A 17,734-nucleotide genomic window follows, 5' to 3' on the forward strand; every position below is an offset into this window, starting at 1 on the left:
GTTTACAATTTGACCGAAGAGGAGCAAATTTGGGTCCGTCATCACGCGCACCAATTTCCCCTCGCCTTCGGCCCTCGACCTTCGTCCCTCGTTCATCGTCTCCTCCGCCAAGCCCTAATACCCAATCCCTCTTTCCTCGATCTCACCGATCCAACGAAACGCCTCCACAAGCCCTATCCCTGACCTTTTACCCGAGCTTGACCTTGATTTCCAGATCTCGGTTGCGATTATGGAGGTGAAGCTATGGCACGACAAGCGCGAGCACGAGATGCTCGACAGCCTCGCGGACCTCTATGCAATCATCAAGACGACGGAGAAGCTCGAGAAGGCATACGTCCGCGATCTCGTCTCCTCGTCGGAGTACGAAACGGAGTGCTTAAAGCTCATCACCCAGTTCAAGACCCTGTCTTCCTCCCTCCGTGACGTCGTCCCCTCCGTCGAGCGCTTCGCCGACGCCTACAAGATGGAGTGCCCCGCCGCCCTCAACCGCCTCCTTGTCTCCGGCGTCCCTGCCACCGTCGAGCACCGCGCTGCCTCCTCCGCCTCAGCCGGTGCCGCAGCTGCAACATCCGCAGCCGCCATCGCACAGTGCGTGCAGCACTTCATCACCGCCATGGACGCCGTCAAGCTCAACATGCTCGCTGTCGATCAGGTACACCCCCTGCTTTCCGATCTCTCTGCGTCGTTCGCCAAGCTTGGAGGGATTTTACCGCCGGATTTTGAGGGGAAGGTGAAGGTCAGGGAGTGGCTCACCAGGCTGGCAAAGATGGGGGCGGCAGACGAGCTCACGGAGCAGCAGGCGAGGCAACTCCACTTTGATCTCGATTCGTCCTACAATTCGTTCATGGCTGCTCTGCCCAATGCTGGATCGTGATCTCGGTCATTTCTTCTTTCTCCCTATGTGTTTTTTTTTTCCTATATCTGAATCTGCTGTTTTCGTTTCTTTTGTGTTGTGTAAAAAAAAGGACCTGCTTCTATACTATGATTGGATTTGACTCTATGATTAAGTTTGCTGATCTTATGTATTATGCGCCTCATTTTGTAAATAGTAGCCATTTAATAATGATTGGGATGTTGATCAAACAGATGTTATTGCATTTATAGTCGTCATCGACATATGCTACTTAATGTAGTTTTAGATGATGAAGGAAGTGCAATTTGCTGCTTTTTTGTGCACTTTCCTAACATTACGGACAGAATATCCTTTCTTTTTAATCATGACCAAGTGAACGATTTGGTGTTGGATCTGAGATAAGAATAAGATCACAAATGTGGTTATTTTTTTTTAGGATAAGTATGTAGCTTAGCATGTTAACTGAATACTCTATATATGTTACTGTGCATAGCATTGTCCATCTGTGGTGTAATCTTCAGAAAGAAGAAGATTGTGATCGAACTGTTTGGTGCTACTAGTTAGAAGTGGCAATGACCGATGTTAAATATGAAACCTTGATGAGCTCTCTTATACATCCCATGATCTTACTTTCATCTTCTGACTCCTCAGTTTGAAGATGTGATAAGAGGAAAGAAAGCACCTGTAGTTACCAACACATCTACCTATATGTCCTGATTATTTGATTAAGTCTTGTCTAGAAGGCAGAATTTACACTTTCAGTTATTTAATTTCCATCTCATCATTAGGCAAGATCTCTATAAGAGGTTTATAATATCATGTCTTCGAATGCTAGATAATTTTGATGCTTTTGGAAATTATTTAGCATTTTGTGTAATGAGCTAAGTGTCCATCTACATACATAAGTTCTATGCTAGTGAGCACCATGAGAAACTCTTGCTATGGTTCAGCATGATAAACGCACTGCGAATAAATTCATATATTTTGTGTAATGGACTCCATCCCAAGATTTTACAAAAAGATGCTCTGCTTTTAATATTTGTGGAAATGTCATATTAGGTCAAGACTGAGAGTTTTGTGTTGTTATTGAATACATCTGCAATACCATTTTTATAGAGGACAGGTTCAGATTATTGTGGCAATGTAGTAACAATTTGGAGCAATAGAATTTCTTGACCGTTCTCTTAGCTTAGAAAAGCAACGAATTCCCAAGGATGACTTTCTTTTGATAATTGCAAAGATGGGTATTTTAGTGGTCAAGAAATGTAGCATCAATCGATAGTCAGTTTATGTGGTCCTACCTTTGCAACATTATTAGTGTAATAAGTGCAGAACTTGGGTATTTCTAGTTCTACAAGAAGATGAAGAGATTTAAGAGCAATGTCAAAGATAGGATGATAAAAGAAGTATCTTTCCTTGTTAATTTGTGAAAATAGTAAATTGGAAGTAAGATTCAGAGAATTCGATATGAATTTTCCTAAATTAGCAATGTTGTTGATCTAGAAAGTCCAAGTTAGATGTGCTACAAAGATGTTATAGAAGTAACGGCCGTAAGATGGTTCTATTTTCAGAATTTGCTGACCACTGAAGCTCTTTTGTAAATTGTAGCTGCATAATTATGAAAGAAGTTTCAACTGAACTTCGTTCTGTATTTACTAAGCACTACTTACATAAGAGTGTAAATAGTGGTTTAATTAATTGTTAATTTGCAATCCTAAAACTTTTTTGTCAATTAGCTTACTTCTTGAGTTCTGGTATTTCTGATTATTGCTGGTTTCAGGAATCCTTTAAGCAGATTAACTTCTGTCAACTAACTACTACTGTCTTTATGCTTCTTAAGCAATACTTTATAGTTCAGCTTGATGAAGGCATTAAGATATGGCAGTAATTTGCACTTTATAACCTTCAGCTGTTCGAGTAAGAGCATGAATTTTGCTCGGACTTTGTTTATTGCATGTCTGTCTCTCATATTAGTAGGGTGTATAGCATTGTAGTGTTGTTGGGCCTCGCAATGTAACATTGTTGCTGGCAAAATGTGCAGTAATTTGCTTTCGTACATACACCACCCATTTTTCTTCTTCCTGGGCAAAAAATTCTCTCCTCCTGGTAATATCTTATCTTAGAGCATGGGTAGAACCTCCTGGTGTGAAGTTCAAGTTTTATTGTTTACAATGCTTGGTTTGTGAGAGCAGTATTTCAGTTCCATCCTCAAAGAAGTTTAATTTTCATTGATATCCCTCACGAGGCGTTGTATTGCTCTTCCTCTGCGACTTTAATTGCTGATGTTTATCGAATGTAATTGGACTAGATGGCACCTCAAGCTCTCCTCTTGGATCTGCCAAATTCATGAAATATCAAAAAACGGTAAGGAAAAAAAGATTAAAATTTGATAGCTAACCAGTTAACCTGTAGCCCAGCAACCAAGCCGAGAAATTCGAAGCACTCATCCAGAAGACTTCGTTCTTTCCTTATCACTTGTGCAAGCTCCAAAAGCATCGGTGCTGTTTTCTGAGCCTGTTAGCCGTACAATTTCAAGAACTCGCAGATCAGTTGTTGTTGTTGTTGTTATAAGATTACCACGTATATTCTTCACGGGAATGAGCTTCAGAGAATCATAGCTATGTGAAAAAGAAATCCTAATACCATGGGAATTAATGTACTTGCTGTGGTATTGATCGTCGCAGCAGCAAGATCCATCGCTTGCCTAATTGCCGATGGGAGTTGCTGCAAGTCAGCCTGCAGGTGATTCAGCTTACAGCTGAGTAAGAAACGATACATTGGGCTAAAGCCTTAAAAGGTTACAGAAGTTTACCTTTGCTCCATCAGTAAGAGGTAGTCTGAAGACCGCAGCATGCAGACATCCTTTGGTAGCGGCGAGCGCAGAGGTATGCTGCCTCTCCAAATCGCCCCACTCTTCCAATGCTTTCATCTATTATCAGAATTACCACACACAAAAATAAATAAATAAATAAATAAATGGTAAGGTTCAATATCTTATGGAGTAAGTTGTTAACGATGGGTTACTGAACAAACCTGAGATGAGAGCACTGTGTAGAGCGTTAGCCGGTGCTTCTCCTTCCCCAGCTGCATTCGTTTCCGCACCACCATCGACCGCGACTCTGTGATCCTTGCCCATGCGCTCAGCATCGTAGCCTATACCATACGGCCAAATCATGCAGAGTCAATAATTTAATAAGAGGCTATTCCCAAGATAGTAAAACAATATCACTTTGCTAAACAGACAATTGGATGTCCTTCCAACTGAAGCGGACCCGACCCGAGGACGGGAGGCAGGGCCTTCCACAGATGTTTATCTGGAATAGTTCATAATAGGTATAGACTTGTTCACAAAACAACTGCATGCATACGGCATCTCTTTCTAGTTTCTGCTGTTCGCTGTTCGCTGTTTGCTGGCCTTATAACTAATTAGAGAGATCCTATTACTCAAAAACAAAACGCGCGGGCGGGAGAAAAGAGTCTGTCCTTCAAATACCTGCACGTCTGCGAGCTTGGTCTGCATCACGGCGTCCGATCTCGCGTTCACGAATCTCCACTGAACCAGACGGGTGTGCATCGTCTTAACCCGATGACCCAACTCTCCTACTCCCGAGAAACTCAACGGAGATGAAGGCGAATAAGAAGACGAGATCTTCCTCCTAAAAAGATGATCCAAACCTAAGCTTCTTAAGCTTCCCATCTTCCTTCCCTTTACCGGGTTCGGCGATCCCCCCATCCCCTCAGGCGACTCCGGCCGCCGCCCCGGGGACATCGCCCACTGCGTCGGCGCCGGCGCCGGCGAGATCGTCTTCTTCACTGGGGATCTCGGGACCCCCTGGATCGAGATCTTGGAGGTGTCGCTGTGACCGGATTCGAAGCTGGAGAAATCGAGTCCGAAATCGGAGATCCTCCGCGCGATCCTGCCCGGTGTCAGGGTTACGGCGGGTAGCAGAGGAGATCCACCTCCAACGCCGTTAGCGTCGGCGCTACTAAGCTTGGAGGATCGGGGGAATCGGACCTTGGCGATGTAGCGCATGGATCCGCTGATTGGTGATCTATTGATCTTTCCATTCGCGTCCTTGTCTTCCTCCTCCTTGCTGATGTAGCGCATGGATCCACCTATGGACGATCTCGAGATCTTCCTCTCCTCCTTCCTCTCGAACTCAGAGCAGCTCCTCTGTCGAGAGATCGGCTTGGGTCCGGCTGCCCTGCCGCTGGAATTCTTGCCGGCGGCGAGGTCGGTGAGCCGATCGTTGGTGAGATGGTCGGCGAGAGTAGATGAGCTGTTGGAGGAGGGCCAGAGAGCGCCGGAGATGGAGCGTCGGTGGAGAGGGGACGAAGAGAAGAGTAAGCGGGAGCTTAGATCGCGGGATGAAGCCCTCCGAGGAGATTGCTTCAGCTCCATGGCGGTAAAAGACACGTTAGATGACCTAAATGCCCCTGGTGATCTGGACGGATACTTATGGCATCTGATGAAGTGAATCAGTGGGTGTACAATTCGGCAGCGGAGATTTGGTGGACGACAGAAATGGAGATTGGAATGCATCGATGTTGCTTCTTAAGCATGAGGTTTAGATGAGACGCCGCTGGCAGTGCGTGGACTACGTAATGGCAAGGATTCTGAGACTAGCTAAGTTGAATAGAAGAGAACAAGCCGGCTATCGCATCGACCTTTTCGCCGATGGTGGAAGTCTTGACATTTTTTTTATTATTATTATTATTTTCGAACACTTTTTTAGCACAGGAGGGGAGCAGACCGAATGCAACCAAGAATGCATGCTGCAATTTCCTATACTTAGAACTTGGCATCGTCTCATTTGCTGCCAATATTATTGACGTCCCCTATCCCCTCATGAATGAAATGCACGTTTATAAGCTTTAAATGGATTTAAGGTGTTTGGTAAGTCAACAAAAACACGTAGTCAGATTGAAAACCGAAACTTTCTAGCTCTAAATACTCATTTGAAGCCCGTGACACATCTAAAATGTTACAAACATCCCATATTGATGGACTCAGGCTGCATCTCATCATCCACCACTAGACCACCTCATATTAGCACATCAAACTTGAGCCTGATCTTGCTGTACTCCAGTACAGGGTTTACATCTCTATCTTCCCAAATTATACAAAGAAGCGGAAGAAACCAAATTAAAGAAACCAAACAAGCCTTTAGGACCAGCACCTCGACGAGCCTTCTCTAAAACGTCAGATATTTAAGCGCAGGACTTCCACCTGCAACGAGAATCAGATGGAAGGAGGCTCCATTGCAGAAACTCTGATTAGCAGAAGAGCAACCACATGATCTACTGCAATGCAGCAGCAATATGAAATACATGAAGGTGGGAATTTCACCAGAACCAGATCTGTAGGACAAGAGGACATCACTTCCACCTGTCTCCACACATACCATTGGCCTCATTGCAATATTGACAATTGGAAATATCAAGAATCTGAGCCAGGTTATGAGCCAGGTTATGAGCCTGTCCTGCTTCAGAGTCTGCCAGACGGCCTATATAGCAGGGTCCTGTATAAGCCTCATCAGGCCAACAGCATCTGATTTTGGCGATGGTTCTTCTTCCCGCTCAGGCTGGATGTTCAAATCAATCTGGGCCTTAAGTGGTGATGTTGATGCTTTTCTATGCTCCAATACCTCATCAGCTACTCCGCCATTATTCATAGTCACTTTCTGAGGGGAACCGCAAATACCCACATCAGTTGATGATTGACCATTTGCATTCGTCGGCAGCACCTCACTTGAGGGAATGAGCAGCTGCTGTTTGCGAGAAGTCTCAGCTTCTTTCTCCGACTGGCGCTTCTCACGCCTCAGCATGAGGGTCCTGAACCTACGCTTGACAGTGAGGCAGACATTACATGTACAAGTTTGTTTGTGCTTGGGGCCCTTCCCACTTGGGGGTTGGATGCAGACAATGCATGTGCATCCGGGCCGGTGGCGAGGATGCCTTGTAGTGGGCTGTGAGGAAGTGGGGAGAGCTTCTCCCTCGCCAAGAATGGCAAGGTTTGCCAGTGTGTCAAGTCCATCTGAAACTTCAATGTTCTCAGCTTCTACCTTTACTTTGGACCTTTTTGGACCGCCTGCAAATTCACATGATAAATGGATGTACTTAGAGCTCAATAATCAAAACAAATAAACGACTTCATCTTAGATAACAAATATATCGAGCATATCAAGGCTACTAATGTTTCTGGGCATCTTCACACTATTTTTACCTGTCATTGTCAGGTCACTTAGTAAAATCTTATTTAGAAATAAATTTCATGAAAAAGAAGAAACAAGAAGAGTAGATTTCACAAGATATATACATATGCATATCATATTGATTAACCTACTGTACTTATGCTAGCTATATAGGCAGTATATAAGCAATGTTATTTCCAAGATAACCTAGTCTTGCATAGTAATTCCTTATCTCAGTGTCACACTTTAAATTTAGGATATAAACCTTCTTCAATAAATTTAGCAAGAGTAGACATACACAACTGTCACCATGTTCTATATCCAAAATATCACTGATGCCACACATTGCCATCCGAAAACAGCAGCTATTAGCTTCCATCATTAACCAGATCCTAAATTCAACTAACTAATAGCTACCACTTGATATTGTGGTGCATTTGGCACATCTTTCTTTTGCACAAACAATGCATCAGAAGTAGCTTGCATGATATGTATTTCCTTCCTATTTTGCCTGTTATGAACTTAATATATTATTACAAAACTTTGGCTAAGTGAAAATTTCAAGTATTTCCATTATTCACAACAAAACATTCTTTCTATTTCCAAAGGAATACTTGCACAAGAATTCCTATTTACGACCAGACATTAGTGAATAAAATCTTTCATACCAGTTTTAGCAGGAACTAATTCTGCTAGCTGCTCCAAACTTAATTCCTGGGCAGATGAACATGATGACCTACAGATATAGAAATGAAAAAAGTGATAGAATGTTTCAATAAGCATCATATTTATTCATAAAGATATACTGCTCAATATTCCAAAACTTATATTATCACACTAGCAAAAAGTTTATTCAGAAGCACCAAACATTCTACAGTGAAGTTGCATTGCTTGGAGCAATCAACACTATTTATCATGTATAAAATCTACTCTTATTCATTTTTCCATGCTTTCTGAAATTTAACCCCTTGGCTGAAAGAGCTTATTATACAAATATATAAGCCAGCAAGCATGTCTTGGCAAATATTCTTTCCTGGTCGACGCTTGCAATTTATCAAATTGATTTCTCCACTAGAAACTAGAGAAAGCGAGTGTAAGGCCTGACAACCATTATCCATTATCACATGTTATCCATGTGGAATCCACTAAGATACAACAATTATTCCTCGTAACAATCTAAACGTTTTACATAGTAAAAGGAGAAACTTATAGCTTGTTAACTATATTTGATTGTTCAAGTTAGAATCAGTTTGAGCAGTGACAGTTGTTTCTTAAACTAGTAGTGAAGAAACAGTTGCCCAAACTCTTATTTAGGGGTGAAAAAAAAAATTCCAATTCACCTTTCAGAATCCCATTTATTATCAGAACAGGTCCATCTAGAAGGTAGAAGAGCATCCACCGGCAGTTTCCTCCACTTCGAACAATCCTCGCACTGAGCCCACTGAAAACTATCACTGTAAACCATGGCAACTTCATTTATGTAGCAAAAACACAAGTAGGTTACAATTTTTTTTAATAAAATGATATATGGCTAATATCAAACATGCAGAATATGCAAAATTAGAAATTTTATATTACAATACAAATTGTCTATATGGCATTAGTATCCTTGAAAAAGGATCTTTATATAAGAAAGAAAGAAAATAAAAACTTAATCAGTCAATGACACTAATTATTTGCACTAAAAGAAAAATGTCCAAAGTAATAGCACAGTAAAAACCAGCATAAGATGGGAACAATAACAGAAACCACCCATCAAGCAGAAACAGTTGAAATATGCTTCTGGAATTTCATTTAGTCCTGATCAGTCAGAGATGGACATTTCATCTTTGGTTGCACAACCAGCAAAAACATAATAAGACATAGTAGTTTCGCCATGTTAAAACTCTGACATCACCATAAATAACCGGAATGAAATGTCCATCTCGAACATTGTCCTTACATTTATTTACTAAAATTATCATTCTCCTGAAGAATTTCCTACTGGAAAGAGTCAAATGACAACTTCAAGTCCAGAAGGATGCATCAAACTACCGAGTAACAGCTAACTGGATGACAACCATAGTAGATTTTATGTTCATACTTTTGGAACTGAGTCCAACTTTTTTCAATTTATGGCGAGTTTAGATATGTGCCACATTTTTTGAGAAAATTAAGATATCATACACATTGAAATCAAGAGTTGATGAGCTGAAACCCAACACTGTAACAGATACTCTAAACTTGGTCATGCATAGTGAAAGGCATAATATATTTAAAAAGAACGAACTAAAAGAGCCCAAAAAAGGAGAAGCCTGAATTACAACTCTGACACGCTCAGCTAGCTTGTTATCTGATATTTATAAATGCATGCCCCTCTTTTTATGAACTCTACAGATTATAACATGTTTTATTTCTGACCACAACCTAAAGTTTTCTCACTTCTCCGTTAACCCTTAAATGATTAAATTTTTGTACAATATCTCCTACTACAATTGAGATCCTCAAAAGAATAGCAGAAAAAAAGCAGACAATAAAAGTTCATACTGCCACCAACACAGATGTCTTTTCCATCCATAATCACCAATCAACTTCCTCAACCAAGGCCTCTCAGACATACTACCCGAAAATGAAATATGACCGATGGGCAAGTCTCCATTCAACAATAGAAACATGTACTGCATTATAAATGCATTTCTCAACGTTCAAATATAACAGAAATCATATCTAACAAACTCAGCTCTTATAAATCCTATCTACCCATAATTGAAAAAAGAAATGAATGTGGAGATAGGCCATCAGCTCCATCAAGTCATACAAATTGTGCACACCCTTTCCTATGTCACTGACCCAACCAAATGACTCACAATCTCCGGTCACTCTCCCAGAAAAGAACATAAGATACACCATAAACAACCTGATGTCAATCAATCAGCAGAGATCACTGAACAACATTTCAATGCCTTCAATGAATTATGGCATATAAAATTACTCACTACAAGATTTGCTGGCAACGCAATTTCTCATCCATGTCGCATTTCCCCCCTAGATAAAACAACCTTCAAATACTACTATAGAAGATAACAGCATGGCTGAAGCCAAAAAATAGCGAAATCCTTACTATTAAGAGGAAACAAATATATGCACAGTTACATGTAATTCAATTTTTTCATCAGTAAGAAGCAGATTCTTCAGTTCACACTGAAAAGTTTCCTAGTTAGCAAGTACAAGATCACTATAAAGTCAGATTGGATTAAAATCTATTACTCTAATTTATGAATGGAGAATTACCCGCTTTGATCTGTGATGAAATATGTCCTCTTTCCAAGAACTGGTGCTTCCTGTTCAAGACATCAATGTTAATGTAGTACGCAGATGCACTTGTATTTCTATAACCACAAAACGTAGAGTACGTGAGCATGCTACGAAAACACTACCATGACTGCAACTCTGCAAGATCTTGGATGTAAGAAAACTTAGAAACAGGAAGATGATTGCACCACTTTGAGCTTATTTGCTTCAATTGCAGCTCCTCTAAGGAGAACATTGTAGAGAGCTATCCACGAAATAATTTACCAAAAATTCAAATGTGTATCAACCTTTTGTGGGCGACAAAATGAGCACCTAGAAACTATTCAAGCAAACTAGAGTAGGCTTGTAACTTGTGCTAATTGGGTCATCCGAGGTTGTTCTGAGAGGTAGCCCATGCCTAGTTGACCAAACTATGGTACCATATCATTTACAACCCAAACCCAACTCAATCTCAACATTTTAAAACATGAGTTGGCAATCAGGTTGAATTAGATAGGGCCAGTAGGATAATAAAACAGGAGAAAAGGACTATACCAAGTTCTCATACTCTTCTCCTCTAAAACTAATTGAGCAGAAAAGGAATTCAGATGATCTTTAGCAAATCAATCCAGAGTTCCAGACAGATCAACTTATAATAAAATGGATATCATGAGAATGGCCAACTAGCAAGAGATGAACCACTAACATTTGCTATAGCATATACCAAGAGATAAAGGAGAATGTAAAGGAAGCTTGAGAACCAGCCCAAGGAAACACATCAACCAACCATCACATACAGAAGAAAATCTCATGAGGTTTTGATAGATTGATATATATATATATATATATGCCATTGGAAATGCACAAATCACTAATTCAAAGGGCAGCTTTATCAGCATGACATACTTCCTATGTCAAAGTTATCATCTGTTGACATACCTCATATTCCTCAAATTCAAAGTTATCATCTGTTGACATACCTCATATTCCTCAAATTCATGGCCTTCGATGACAACAACAGAAGGAACATAGTTAGGAGGTGGACGAAGCAGTTGTTGAGCCTCCTCCCATGTTAATTTCAACTCCATTGAGTCTTCATTTTCAATACGTAGTCGTTTACTCTTTGAAACAAGCAAGCTGCCTTTCCTTTTGTTAGGGCCATGTGAAGACCTAGCAGCAGTCCCATCTTTTTGTATAAATCCTACTTTATCAAATTTAGATGAGGTTGCCTGATCTGCAGTATTAGTTTGATTCCTTGAGTCTACAATTCCTTTAGGTGGTCGAAGGGGCAAATTTGCATTGAACTCTGCAGCAATGTTTTTAATGTTACCCTCAGGCAGTGTTGAGAAACCATTCCCAGACTTAATTGTTTGAGTGTCCTGTAAAGAAAAAAGTAAAGTAACCTATCATATTACCCAGCAAACTGCAGCTTTTGTGAGGCATTAATTAAGATGGCTTTGCAGAATATAGAGAAAAGGCCATAATTTGACCTTATCCTAGACTGTCAATATCCTTAAAGTATGCACAATACAACTTTTTTTTTTAAATCATTGGCAGACCTGTTCGGCGGAGATACCAGAGGCCTTTCTGAATCCCATGACCAGCTTTCCTTCTGGATCTATCCGACTAAATGTTACTGCAAAAGATAGCATTCTTATAGCAGCAAGTTTACATCCATATTTAACCAAGATACATGTTTCCTCAAGCAACTAATTCAAATATTTACAGGGATATAAATAATTAATGGCAAGAGAAAGAGAAAAGGAGATGATATAGGGTTCTATCCATCAAATCGACAATGCAATTTGCAAACCTGCAAATACATGTGTATGCAGTGCCTACGGCACCATGTACAGCGACTAAACATCTTGCCTGTGCAACCATCTGGTAAATAAACAAACTGACCATGGCCTAGTGCATTATAACTAGAGAAAAGCAATTTAGGCACAGAATATAGATAGCTAGCTACTAAACACTTAAATTGAATAAATTCACATCCTAATAGCTTTTATTTTGAATAATCATCACTTGATAGCCTTACTTCTTTGCTAGTTAGCTTATGTAAAACATGAAGCCATCCTTTTCTCTTCTATTATCTTAGGCTTCTTCTTTATTTAGTACTTCATAAATTTGATTCCAAACTTACATATCAAATATACAGTAAATCTCATAAATGCCTGCTTAGTCTGCTTATGACTTGGATGCCTACATGATAGCCCTTGAGAATATTGGTATCATCTTTCTTTGTATAGTTTATGATAAGTGCAATACAGCATATCTTGGCTATACATAGGTACCTCATAGAGATATATTACTATGAGCAAAAAGCCAAAAACACAAGAATAGAGCACAAAATACTATCCAAACCCAAGTGAAGTAATTGGAGCAAGATATCCTCATGTTATAAGTTGAATGTTTGAGCACATGGCAGCAGCTCAATTTTGACAATTAGGAGGAGGGGAGCTGATATTTTGCTTCTCCTGGGCACACATCTGTGCACATATGTGTCACAGAGAAAAAGAGAGGAAAGATACCTGTGTCACCTGCTTGCAATTGCATTGATTGAATACAAGGTGTAACACCTTCCAAGACATACATCCTGCTGTTATTATTTGGCCAAAAACGAAATTGGAAAACCCATTCCTTGCCACTAGCATCCTGAACTTTCAAAGGCAGGCCTTCAGGCTGAGAGATTGTAGGGAAGTATGCCTGTTCGATGAGAAGAAATTTAGAGGGGGAAAAAGAAAAGGAGCATTAAGATATACTGAATAGAATAGAAATTTCTATATACAATGCAGAAGGAAGTCTACTTAGATTAAATGATAAAAAGAGCTTCCCCAAACAATTAGGGTTGCCGTAACTTGTAAGTGTGTCACACTAGACATCATAACCTTGAAAAAAGAAATGTCTGTTGCACTACTGAGCACAATCTGCATATTTGTAAGAAAATAACATAAAAAGCATGGAATTAACATTCATAAACATGATTGCTTAACAATGAAAAGTTCGATGAATAAAGGATGTTTGGTTTATGTGATGAATGTCAATAAACTTCCCTTTAAAGGTGTTGCTACATAATATCATTAATACATTATAAATTTATAATGCTCTACCATAGCATAACAGCATGTTGTTTGCATGTCTCAAAGATTTTCAAAAAGTAAAAGATCATTACTTGTAACTAATCTATAGAAAAAACATTAAAAGTACTCTTGGAGCTTCAAACCAGTAACTTCAATTTGTAATTGCAAATCCACAAACACCAATAGTTCCATTTCAGAATTCTAAACAAAAAATTAAGAGCAACACTGAAAGATTGATCAAAAGCATTGAGCACAATATTATTTATGTAAAATAGGAAATCCAAATGTTCTCAAGAGACTACATCTAGCTACTTCAATTTTGTCACTGTAAATCCACAGCGATGAAAAGAAAAAGGAAAAAACAGAAAGGCAAAACTGTTGTCATCTACAATGCACAAGCCACAAGCACACTAATGACACTTTAAGCTTTAAGAGTTCCTTATGTTGCCCATAAGAATTTAAAGACTCACTTCAGCACATTTCTTTGGTAGCACCAGACGCCCAATCCGTCCAGCATCACTAGCACTTAACATTTTTTCAAATAAGGGAGTGATGACAGAATTTGAACTACAACTAAAATTAAGGATACAATTCCATAATATTAGAAAGAATAGCATCACTAAGTGACTGCAAATCCAACTTTTTTTATTTTTCTAGTAGGGAGTTTATGTATCCTTCTCTATGGAATAATTATGAGTGCGACAAACATTATCAGAATACGAAGGATACTCTCCAGATATTTGTTGTAGCTCCTGATCTGTAATTCTAGGCCAATATCGAGGAAGTAATTGAGATCGTCCCCGAGCATCCATTCTAGGCCTTCCATTGCGCACTTGGGCTTGCAGTTCTCCATCAATTGTGTTATTAGGGTAGAATTGTTTCTGCAAAGAGGGAGGAGATACTTGAGTTTTTGACTGAGTTAGAGTTATCCTGGCTGGATCCTTTGCTCCGTTTGATGATGGAAAAGGAGCATCCAAGCCAATCAGCAAAGATGATGAATCTTCCTTTAAAGTAAATGATGGAAGTGAATTTACACAGGAATTTGGATGTGTTTCAATATTAACACCAGAAGAAGTTGCTGGGTCTGGAATCACTCCTTTTCTGGTAGATGTAGGATCATTTTCTCCTGCAAGATGGCTCGGATTCTGCAGCCCATCAGAATTTCCTTCTTCCCTATGATATATATTGTATTGAAAAGCTGAGTCCAAACCAGTGCTTCCATTAGTATATCTCTCCCGTATAATTTGGTTGAAGCTGCTTGAGGCAATTTTCTCAGGGAGGTCTTCAAATTTCTTCTCTTGTGCAGAATAAGCAGAACGTGTTCCATGAAGCAATTTTTCACTGTTACTGGGCCTATCAAATTCATATGCTAGGCGTTGCTGCAAATCTGTCTGCACACTAGATGTATTCCACATATTAGATGCCTGACGCCAATGTCCAGGAAATGGACCAGTAGGGGGTTTCCAGCTTTTAACATGAATATCTTTTCTCTCGGACATCTGTTGGGGCAAATGGAAAGGAGAAGACCATATCTGATTTGGTGTCTGCGGAAACATGAAAATTAATTAAACCAGTCAAGAAATCTACAAGCACTGGAATTGACTGCAAAACATTGAAGCTTTCTCATAAGTATCTTCAATGAAATGACAGAACAAAGCTACAAATAGGCCTGATCAGACTTTACAATCAAGGAACAAGCAGTAAAAGAGAGGGGGAAGAGGAGGCAAGACAAATATATTATTGTACAAATTTCATCAATCTTAAGAAAGACGGCACATAAACATATCATGTTGCAGTTATCCCAAGTAGAATGTAGCATACAATCATTTTTAAGGAATAACGTAAACAAAGTAATTAAGCAACATGGATGAAAATTCTTGAGCTTAAAATATTAATGCCTCGTCAAAAGACCAAATAGAACAATGAGTAACTCATATAGTAACATGCCATGAGGGAACAAAGCAGTAATAATTCACTAGAAATTTAACACATTGTATAGGTTAAATGATCCTCCTAAGTCACTTCCAATGAATAGCAACTCATAATTCTTCAAGAGACTAATGTAATTCTTTTGAGAAATACGGCACACTCTGCAAGGCTGCAACATATACAAGATTTAGGTAGTCTTATAGAACCTAAGTAACCAACTTCCCTTGTACAGAAGGTGCTAGATTTACATATGCAATCAAGAAAACCAAATAGCCAAATCCACATAGTCCATATTATCTATACTGTATAAAAAAAATGGGGAAAAAAACGATTTAGAGAAGATATACATGATTCAAATTTTCACAAGTAAAACTTTAGTTCAGAAAAAAGGAGAAAAAAGATGAACACAGCAGCACTAGCATGTAATAAATTCTACAAGTAATAAGGGACAGGATACCGATGAACAACCGAGCATTATTTGTAGGCGACGTTAGCAGCTTACCATTGCAAAAGATTTCCTAGCACATGTAATGCAGTCTACCCCACCAGCATCAAGAAGTGCATAAGCATGAGCTGACACTATACACCCACAGTGCACCCTCTGCAAAAGGATTCCTTGTTAGAAAATATACCACTAACAACTGCAGCCAGCAGCTCCGAACTAGATACATGATACCATACACCATATCGAGGAAATGAGAGGAGCATGTTCACGTGAAGACGTTAAATCTCTACTCTCACCTTCCCACAAGTCTCACAGTTCCTCCAACCAGCAGCATCTGAGTGGAAGACCTCGCAGAAATTCCCCTGCTCAAAAGGAAAACTAGAAACAGAGACAACAAGGGAGCATCAAGAGCACGAAACATGGAACACAGAAAACAAATGCATGTGCTCATAGATTGACTCTTTACAAGTAAACCGCAATCACAATTCACGAAATATATGTTAAACCTTTACAAGACTAAATAACCAACAAATCTTACTTTTCCAGACGACGAGACTCCAGAATCAAGCATTAATTACAAGATAACTTACGTGAACACTCGTAAACTGAGTAAATATCTCGAGCTGAATCGTCGAACCAAAAATAGAAAGTGGATAAAAAGGGGTGCGTGCTTCCAGTGGGCCACAAGAACTGAAACCGAAAAAAAAAAATTAAAAGGAACGAGAAAAATCAAACGCCACGAGAAAATCCCGATCCGAGCAAGCAAGCCACTTATAGCCAGATTCGAACGTTAAAAAAGGAGGAGGAGAGAACAAATCAGAACACGTACTAGCAGCGGTCGCATAGGTCAGCGTACTCGCCGGAGCGGAGGCGCCAACCTCGCCGCCGAGGTCCTTCGGATTTAGGCTCCTTGCAGTGGGAGTTGAAGCAGATCTTGGCCGCCGGAGGTGGTGGGGGAGGCACCACCGAGGTGGGCGACGTCATCGAGATGACGAAGGAGGACTAGAACTCGCCTACAAACCCCTGGAGTAGAGATCTCAAGGTAGAAGACGAAGGATTCGATCACGCGAGAGAGAGAGATTGGGGTTTTTTTAGGGGGGTTCGAGGGGTTGGAAGGGAATCGTGGGCGGGTGGAAATAATAAAAAGGAGGTGGCTTTTAAAGGAGAGAGGGGTATTTTGGGGCAAAAAAGAAAAAATTAACTTGGGACGCGAGAGTGGCCTTTGTCTTGGCGTCGTCGCCTCCTCGCCTTTGCGCCGCCCAATTTGCTTTGTTACCCCCCTTGGCCCTTGAGGTGTGGTCACCCCTCCTTAGGTTACACCTCGTTTACGCTCGTCTCACACGGGTTACGTGCATTAAAAGCGTGGGAGTGTGATTGACGTACGTCCAACGACTCTATTCCAATGATACCACGCCATCACACGACAGAGTGGATCCTGCGCAAGCGCAACATTGATTCTATTCTACCCTTCAATTTACTCAAATACATTTAAATTTGTACCAAATCAAATCAAGAGCTCCCAAGCATCCGGGTGTAATAATTTCCTGCAGTCGAACCTACAACTCGTTGGACTGCATGTTGGGCTTGGTACACTCACACTCCCAATCCCAAAAGGGGCTAGAACTAGTTGGGCACGCTCCTTTGCTGCTTAAAGTTGCCACAACTTTAAGTTAAGCACTACTTTAAGTTAGCACTACTATTTTATTATATACCAAATATAAAAAAATTACAAGTTGCAAATCTGAACGCCATAATTTCTTACGTGTTGCAGGTTGTGAAACTCACTTCAGAATTCATAAGTAATAGATTTTTTTTATTAAAAAAAAAATTACTTTTGCCCTCGCTATGCATTTGACCGTGTCTATCTGTCTTATAAATAAATGTAAAAAAGAAACATTCTAATAAACGGTTTACTTTGATATATATATATACATGTATATAAACAATCATAAAATAGCAT

The 17,734-nt window shown here is 40.0% G+C and overlaps 3 protein-coding genes across 4 annotated transcripts; 1 reads left to right on the forward strand and 2 right to left on the reverse strand.

Moving 5' to 3' along the window:
* The first annotated feature begins 1 nt into the window (after nt 1).
* On the forward strand, nt 2-1,000 carry LOC140762948 (vacuolar protein sorting-associated protein 28 homolog 1-like). Its single transcript, XM_073100936.1, has one exon. The coding sequence runs from the start codon at nt 230-232 to the stop codon at nt 872-874; it is 645 nt and encodes a 214-aa protein (XP_072957037.1). The 5' UTR covers nt 2-229; the 3' UTR covers nt 875-1,000.
* Nucleotides 1,001-1,186: 186 nt separating this feature from the next.
* LOC140762947 (uncharacterized) lies at nt 1,187-5,647 on the reverse strand. The gene is made up of 6 exons (XM_073100935.1): nt 4,347-5,647; nt 3,887-4,006; nt 3,666-3,782; nt 3,497-3,589; nt 3,260-3,367; nt 1,187-3,188 (listed from the first exon to the last, which is right to left on the reverse strand). The coding sequence occupies exons 1-6, from the start codon at nt 5,394-5,396 to the stop codon at nt 3,126-3,128; spliced, it is 1,551 nt and encodes a 516-aa protein (XP_072957036.1). The 5' UTR covers nt 5,397-5,647; the 3' UTR covers nt 1,187-3,125.
* Nucleotides 5,648-5,875: 228 nt separating this feature from the next.
* Nucleotides 5,876-16,915, reverse strand: LOC140762946 (B3 domain-containing protein Os07g0563300-like). Of its 2 annotated transcripts, none has more exons than XM_073100933.1 (13): nt 16,604-16,915; nt 16,071-16,152; nt 15,832-15,930; nt 14,435-14,944; nt 14,130-14,281; nt 13,871-13,967; nt 12,852-13,026; nt 11,877-11,953; nt 11,298-11,696; nt 10,318-10,367; nt 8,388-8,501; nt 7,716-7,783; nt 5,876-6,944 (listed from the first exon to the last, which is right to left on the reverse strand). In XM_073100933.1, exons 1-13 carry the CDS (start codon nt 16,756-16,758, stop codon nt 6,361-6,363), a joined length of 2,562 nt encoding a protein of 853 aa, XP_072957034.1. In that variant the 5' UTR covers nt 16,759-16,915; the 3' UTR covers nt 5,876-6,360. The 2 variants fall into 2 exon arrangements, with proteins under 2 accessions (XP_072957034.1, XP_072957035.1); XM_073100934.1 differs by having other exon boundaries at nt 16,071-16,136; nt 16,604-16,908.
* Between the last annotated feature and the right edge of the window lie 819 nt (nt 16,916-17,734).

The sequence above is a fragment of the Typha angustifolia genome, chromosome 7 (genome assembly GCF_048772165.1).
Source record: "Typha angustifolia cultivar Huaian chromosome 7, ASM4877216v1, whole genome shotgun sequence".
Lineage (NCBI taxonomy): Eukaryota > Viridiplantae > Streptophyta > Magnoliopsida > Poales > Typhaceae > Typha > Typha angustifolia.

Excerpts from the sequence above, each read along its gene's own strand:
- LOC140762946 (XM_073100933.1), bottom strand. The coding sequence starts at position 16,758 with ATGACGTCGCCCACCTCGGTGGTGCCTCCCCCACCACCTCCGGCGGCC. Across the intron at positions 11,954-12,851 it reads ATTGCAAGCAGGTGACACAG|TAACATTTAGTCGGATAGAT; the intron begins GTATCTTTCCTC and ends TATCTTTTGCAG. Across the intron at positions 7,784-8,387 it reads AATAAATGGGATTCTGAAAG|GTCATCATGTTCATCTGCCC; the intron begins GTGAATTGGAAT and ends CTATATCTGTAG.
- LOC140762947 (XM_073100935.1), bottom strand. The coding sequence starts at position 5,396 with ATGCATTCCAATCTCCATTTCTGTCGTCCACCAAATCTCCGCTGCCGA. Across the intron at positions 4,007-4,346 it reads CCAAGCTCGCAGACGTGCAG|GCTACGATGCTGAGCGCATG; the intron begins GTATTTGAAGGA and ends CGTATGGTATAG. Across the intron at positions 3,783-3,886 it reads ACACAGTGCTCTCATCTCAG|ATGAAAGCATTGGAAGAGTG; the intron begins GTTTGTTCAGTA and ends TTCTGATAATAG.
- LOC140762948 (XM_073100936.1), top strand. The coding sequence starts at position 230 with ATGGAGGTGAAGCTATGGCACGACAAGCGCGAGCACGAGATGCTCGAC.